The 6,614-nt window shown below is 51.4% G+C and overlaps 2 protein-coding genes across 4 annotated transcripts in view; both read right to left on the bottom strand.

Moving 5' to 3' along the window:
- Positions 1 to 891, bottom strand: part of FPGS (folylpolyglutamate synthase) — a 6,457-nt gene extending 5,566 nt beyond the window's left edge. Inside the window, exon 1 of the mRNA XM_015644784.2 lies at positions 28 to 891. Coding sequence (XP_015500270.1) covers positions 28 to 54 — 27 coding nt within the window. The 5' untranslated portion in view covers positions 55 to 891. The remainder of the gene's footprint in view (positions 1 to 27) is intronic.
- Positions 892 to 995: 104 nt separating this feature from the next.
- CDK9 (cyclin dependent kinase 9) lies at positions 996 to 6,376 on the bottom strand. 3 transcript variants are annotated; one of them, XM_015644785.3, is made up of 7 exons: positions 6,230 to 6,376; positions 5,609 to 5,690; positions 5,106 to 5,196; positions 3,130 to 3,296; positions 2,781 to 2,952; positions 2,550 to 2,698; positions 996 to 1,634 (listed from the first exon to the last, which is right to left on the bottom strand). In XM_015644785.3, the coding sequence occupies exons 1-7, from the start codon at positions 6,319 to 6,321 to the stop codon at positions 1,269 to 1,271; spliced, it is 1,119 nt and encodes a 372-aa protein (XP_015500271.1). In that variant the 5' UTR covers positions 6,322 to 6,376; the 3' UTR covers positions 996 to 1,268. The 3 variants fall into 3 exon arrangements, with proteins under 3 accessions (XP_015500271.1, XP_015500272.1, XP_033374363.1); XM_015644786.3 differs by having other exon boundaries at positions 5,609 to 5,685; positions 6,230 to 6,375; XM_033518472.1 differs by lacking the exons at positions 5,106 to 5,196; positions 5,609 to 5,690 and having other exon boundaries at positions 6,230 to 6,374.
- Between the last annotated feature and the right edge of the window lie 238 nt (positions 6,377 to 6,614).

Genomic DNA, 6,614 nt, shown 5'->3' with positions numbered 1-6,614 from the left:
TTCAGAGCACCAAACCAAGACAGTTACCTTGTACATGTCTTTTATAGAGCCCATTTTTTATCCTGAGAATAGCTCCGCTCACCACCACTTCCTCATGAGACTTTACACTACCAATGACCTGGCTTTTGTCAGTAATTGTTAACAGACAAGTTACCAAGTGCCAAATGCTATCACCAGCTGCACATGTTGAATCCTGGGATCCTGGCATCCATGGGGCACAGGAAGAAGATGTCTGGCTACAGCTGATAGCCATGGGCAACTGCAGAGAGCAACTGTGGAGGACCACTTGCTCTCCATGAATTGACCCTGCCAAGTTCTGGCATAAGGTGTGCACAGGTGATCCCAGAGTGTCAGGCTAGTCACTGTACCCAAAAGAGGCAGTGGTCTTGTTCTAGTATCTCAGGCAAACAGCTCCAGGAGAGAGCAGGGGACACACGAGTGTCCCCCTGTTCCCAGCACGGTGTAACCAGCCCTGCCACACTATCCTGAAATCCCTGCAGACAGCAGGAGGTCAGGTCTCACCTCAGGAACAGGGCAGTGCTTACTTGCAGTAGGTTGCACCAGCCTGCACGTGGTGTATCCAATATGACTTCCAGTCATGGTTTGCAAATGAAGAAAGCATGGATGCCATGTGCTGTCACAATTCCCACTGTAAATCCTGGCTACATGGAGCATCCAGCTCTGAAACCCACCTCTCTGGTTTGCCCAATAAACCCTTTTTTAGGCTAGATCCCAGGCTCCAGGGAGAGCTAGTCATGCTGTCTAGGGTGACTGCCTTGCCCAAAACACATTTGATGACTCAGAAGCACCTGCCTTGTTCTACATCAACACTTCCATGCTCAGAGAGTATTCCATGCAGGAGCTATGACAAGACCAAGAGAGCTGAGACATCTCCAAGCAAGTTTGGTCCAGGGCATCTACTCCCAGTCCTGCCAGTCCCCACACCATTTGCCAAGAGCCCCAGCACGGATGAAGAAGCTTTTTCCATCACCAGATCCATAACAATTGATTTGCAAGTTTAATGTAACCAAGACAGACTTTTTGGGGGCAAAAGGAGGTTCTGAGACAGGAAACTGCAGGGAAACAATGTTGAGCGCACAGGTATCATCTCCCCAAGTCACGCAGCTCTGCGGTGGCCGAGGAGATGGCCAAGCTCTGTTAACACCATCAGTCATTCCACTTTGAAAAAAGTTCTTTCCTAGACAAAAAGACCTCGGCAGGACATCTCTGCTTAATGTGGGGAAGCCCAGCCAGGACCCCGCCAGATGTCAAAACACTCTGTCAAATTCAGTCTGGTTGGTGGCAGCTGGGTTCCTGCCTTGGTTCGCCGGCTGCTGGGGCATGTGCCCACCCCTCCTGCGTGGTGGGGCCAGGTACTCAAACATGGACTGGTTATGGGTGGACAGCATGTTCTTGAGGTCTGAGGGCATGGGGTCCGACCAGAAGAAGTCGTGGTTCAGGGCATCGTCACTGTCGATGCGCTGGGCGGGATCCAGCACCAGCAGCTTGTCGATGAGGTCGAGCGCGTACGGGTCTTTGACATAGGCCTTGAGGCGATCCTTCACCTTCCGCTTCTGCCCCTTGGGGAGATCCAGCTTCTCATACAGCTCGTATTTATCCACGTTTGGCCAAACCTGGCAAGAGGCAGGAAAAGGGGTTGGCGAGAAACAGTTATGGAAAGGACAAGGCGTTTTTGATTCAAACACCCTCGGCAAACCAAAATAACAATTCTATTTTATAATCTCCAAGCTGGCAAATATTGTTCTCACAGCAACAAAGAGGCACTAAAGGCTGCACTAATGCCTGGAGACATGTAGACAAGTCAGGACAATCTTCCTGGTGTGGAAACAATGCTCAAAGATTTTTGGTTTCCCCATGAAAGAACTACTAGAGAACACAGTTCAGGCCAGCTGCCACATCCAGAAAGATAAAGTGACCAAACTGATTGCTAAATAATCACCTGGATGGGACAGCTTTTATCCTTAGAAAGCAAAGCCTGCTGCAATCACCAGCACTTATCTCGATCTGGGAGAGGCCACAGCAGGTAGCTACATGCCAAAGAAAGTGCCTTCAGTGTATTTACATAATGACTGTGACAGCAAGATGAGGACTCTGCAGCTGCCAGCACAACCTTTCACAGATCTCAGTCCGGGCTGAGATCCCTCAGCTTGCTCCCCACAAGAGGGCAGGACGAGCTGCTGATAAAGGAGGAGCTGAGAAGGGGCCGGGTGCTCACACCAGAGCTGAGCTGATGCCACAAATCACAAGACAGAATTTAAGAAGCTTTTCAAGGTGAAAATGTGCAATGCAAAACACCTGAGTTTAAAAACCGCCATTCTTCTTCAAGCAGAAATTGAGGGTGTTTGTCTAAGAGACAACCCCAAAACACAAGCTAGAAGATTCTCCAGCCTCCCTGCCAGCAGCAGGCACACTCTACTGCTGGGAGCGTACAGCAGCCAACACACAGGGCAGGGAAGAGGCCCAAGTGCCGGTCCCAGGCTCTGCCCACACTCCTGCTCTCCACAGCACATCCCCACTCTGGCCCTCACCTCCGGCGTGATGGATCCACAGAGCTGGCTGATGAGGGTGAGCTGGTGCTGCTCTGTGTTCCCCTGCATGATGGGGCTGCGGGTCCACATCTCTGCCATGATGCAGCCTGCGCCCCAGAGATCAATGGGGGGGCCATAGTCACGCTCCCCTAAACGGAGATGCCGAGTTAGTCTCCCAGAGGGCCCAGAAAGGCCAAGAAGCCGGCAGAGCCCACCTAGGGCTCCTCCTACCTAGGAGCAGCTCTGGGGGCCGATACCACAGGGTCACCACACGGTTGGTGTAGCGGTTTGGCTGGCTGTTCTTAGCCAGGCTGAAAGCTCGAGCCAGCCCAAAGTCCGCCAGCTTCAGGACTCCATCCCGCGTGATCAGGACATTCGCTGCTTTCATGTCTCGGTGCAAGATCTGTACAAGGAAAGACATTGAAGAGTTAAGTGAATAAAGTGCCCTCCTCGGCTGCTTGAGGCCAGCATGATGCTCAGGCTACAGAGGTGGGAAACAAGGATTTCCCTCCAGCCTGTTCTAAGACACCTGCTCCTTGGAAAGCCACCCTCTGAGCACAGCAGGAGTCTGTCCCGTTACCTTGTTCCTGTGGATGTAGTAAAGTCCATTCAGGAGCATCTGCATAACTTTCTTGATCTCTGACAGTGTGAACTTGACGTGGGCGTTGCTGAGAAGGCCAGCCAGGTCATGCTCACAGAAGTCAAACACAAGGTAGATGCTGCCCTTGCACCGGTTGTAGGGAGAGGCTGCAGGAGAAGCACAGAGGGGCTGTCAGTGAGAGACCCTTCACCAGGTCACAGCTCCTCTTACCTCCCATCACTCTGCAGCTCATACAACACCCTCTACACAGAATCTCAGGGCACAGGAACACAGAGAACAAGGCAACCTGTAGGCCCTCAAGGTCATTTTTAAAGAAGAACTGAGCAAACCCAGCAACACAAGAACAGGAGATGAGGATTGGTACAGTGAATGTCATCAGACAGGCAAGGAAAGGGCAGGACAACCTTTGAAAGCTTCACTTCGTGCTGCTCTGGGCACGTAACGGCTGTGGGGTTTCCTCCCTGCAAGCTGTGGCTGCCAGCCAAGCACCAGCAATAGAGGAGGCACCCACAGACAGCCCCAGGAAAAATGCAGAAACATAGAAAATCTGTCTAATCTCACATTAAAAAGTGAGATTTCCTGCAACCTCAAACAGGATCTGTGAGAAGGGACTGATCTTGATCAAAGCGATATAAAATTCCACCTGCAATTTGAAGTCAATGACTACAGACTTTAAGTGAAGCAATCGATTTCAATCTTGTTCCTAGAGCACCCACACAAAACGTTATTAAAAAGAAAGGCTGATTTTCATCAGTTGGAATCAGCAAAATCTGCTGATCAGCATCTCCAACCAGAAAAGCTTAGCCCCCACAGAAGCACGCTGCTCTCCTCCCCAGCCAGGAGGGTGCCTGCTACACTGGTTTGCAGCTCCTCACACAGACACAGCCCCAAAAACACCTTTCCAACATAAAAAGAGAAAAGCCTCACGTTTGAGAACAGTAAATTTCTACATTACAGTAAACTGAGGTCAAGGTAGATTTGGATGAAAACTGGAATACAAACAAAACAAAAGCAAAAAGGGAACAAATGACATGTCTACAAAAATATTTACTTTTAGTATGCCAGACACCCAATCGTTGCAGCTCTTTTAATCACACAGTGAATTAAAAATTAACTTGTCATTGTTGTTTTTACTCCTACCTATTCAGACAATAATCTACACACACCTGAGTACTGGAGTAACTTAAATTTCCCAACCCTAGGCCAGACATTTCTACCCATTCAATGACTGGACTTTTTTAAAAACACCAGATACTAGTCAGTTTGTTTTTATTCCACTGACATGACTGGCTAGGGACGGGCAGGCTGTAACATCAACTGTCACTTTCTCAAGTATTTTTCCAGTACAAATCTAAACAAGAGCATGATATATAAACTCCAGCAGATGTTTCACTGGAGACAGAGCCAGGCCAGGTGTGCTGAGCCTGCAAAGCAGTGGGGGTACATGGCATCAGGTGGGAGTGAGGAGGTGGAAAAGCAGCTCAGAACAGCCCATGTGAAGTCCCAGCCCTCCCAGCACGAGCAGTTACATCACCCACAGAAAGAGATGCTGAGTGAGCTTCAGCTGGAGCTGTGTCATCAGCTCAGAACTGCCAGAAACCATCAAAGCCAACTAAGAGAGGCAGCTCCAGGCTGAGGAGCCCCTGCTCCAAAGCCTCTCCAGTGCTGGTTCATTTAAAGCCACTCAGAAGGGAGTTTCCCAGCATAGGCAGCATTCACTGCTATGGCACAGGCATATCCTGGAAGGACTGCAACAGTTTTTTCCAGCCCAGCTTCAGCAACGTCCTGACTCATTTAGAAACTCATTTCCAAGACAAGTGACCTGTCACTCATGCCACAGGCAGGAACAGAGGCCTGTGCTCAGCTAGACCACCCCACTCCCTACACAAGACACCAGTCTGCTCAGCAGGACTCAGAAAAGCCCTCATTAACACGAGGGAGACCCTGTAAAGTACCTTTGGTCCTGCAGATTTCTATGAGGTTCACCACATTCTCATGTTTGAGCAGCTGGAGGATTTTAATCTCTCGCAAGGCTGTGATGGGGAACTGGAAAAGAGAAAAAGAGAATGGAGATTGGAGGTGCAGGAGACCAGGCCATCTCTGCCTAGAGAACAAAAGAGGTGTGACCATGCAGCTTGGCAGGTCCCACCCTCCTCTCCTCACCTTCTACATTCACACTAGGACATGTGACAGCCCAGCCTGAGCTGCAGAGCAGCCTCTCTGGCCGCAGCCTTTGCTGTTTGAGCTGTGAACTCTCTCCCCAGCCCCTGAGCATGTGCTTCACACATCACCCAGTTCTTCCACAAACACAGCCAGTGTGGAGTCTTGTGCTGGGGGTCCCAGAAGAGAAGAAACACGTGGGAAGTGCCACCTCCCAGCAGCCATCCCATGCAGCCCAGTCCCCTTGCTGTGCTGCCATGTGCCTTTGCAGCCCAATTCAGCCATGCTCCACACTTACCCCTTCCTTCTCATTTTCCATCAACACCTTCTTCAGTGCTACTTTCTTGCCTGTTTGTCGATGTTTGGCTTTGAAAACTTCCCTTTAAAAAAACAGGGAAAAACCCATGAGAACCACAAGGAGAAAGCAGCCAGGTGCTCCTGACAAGGAACAAGCCCAAACACTAAAGCACCATACAGAGAACTCTGTGCTGAGCCAAAATAGCAACATTCTCCCTGGACCAAAGGCCCTCAGGACTCAATGAACCAACAGAAAGCCCAGAGCTCTTGCAGCCTTACAAGGATCTTCAGTAATGTAGCGTATTTTGAGAAAAAAAAAATTTTACGTTTGGAGCCAAGTTGCACATTTGGACCCAAGTTACAAGTCTCCACCCTAACTATTTTCAAGGTTAACTCTGCTCTGCCAAGCTGGGACAGAGCGAGATCTCAGGTTAGGAAAAAGAGGGTCCAGGAGTCTGGTTCTTTGAAGCCAGAGGGATGACCGGAGAAAGAACACGAGAGCAAGGAGCGCCCGAGGCTGGTGCCGATGGGCCGCGGGGCTGGGCCCCGGCTGCAGGCCTGAGGCCGGGGAAGGCCGGAGCCGGGCAGTGCCAGGGAGGGCCGGGGCCGTCGCGTCACTCACCCGAAGGTGCCCTGCCCGATCTTGGCCAGCTTCTCGTACTTGGAGACCTCATCGCAGAAGGGGCACTCGACCATGTCGTACTGCTTGGCCATGGCGGCCGCGCCGTTGCCACAGCACCGCGTCCCGCCCGTTCCGCCACGTGACCGAGGGGGTCACGTCACGTGACCCCAGCCGCCGCGCGGGGCCTTGTGGGCATTGTAGTCCGGGGGGGGGGCACCGCCATGTTGTGCCTTCTCGTGGCCTGGGAGCACCGAGCGGTCCCCTTTGCCGGTGGCCCTAAAGCGCGTTGCCCTGTGCCCCGTGTGTGCTTAAACACGTCAGGAGTTAAATAAAACTTATGCTCCCGCAGCAGCGGCTGTGACAGAGGCACAGACAGGACTCCAGT

This window comes from Parus major, chromosome 17 (genome assembly GCF_001522545.3).
Source record: "Parus major isolate Abel chromosome 17, Parus_major1.1, whole genome shotgun sequence".
Lineage (NCBI taxonomy): Eukaryota > Metazoa > Chordata > Aves > Passeriformes > Paridae > Parus > Parus major.
Note: the sequence above shows the minus strand (reverse complement) of the source record. Positions and strands in the feature narration are given on the sequence as shown.

Bases quoted from the DNA above. Each gene is read 5' to 3' on its own strand.
- CDK9 (XM_015644785.3), bottom strand. From the start codon at position 6,321: ATGGCCAAGCAGTACGACATGGTCGAGTGCCCCTTCTGCGATGAGGTC. The intron at 5,197-5,608 runs GTAAGTGTGGAG...TCTCTTTTCCAG, and splicing joins TGGAAAATGAGAAGGAAGGG to TTCCCCATCACAGCCTTGCG. The intron at 1,635-2,549 runs GTGAGGGCCAGA...GCCTCTTGCCAG, and splicing joins GTGGATCCATCACGCCGGAG to GTTTGGCCAAACGTGGATAA.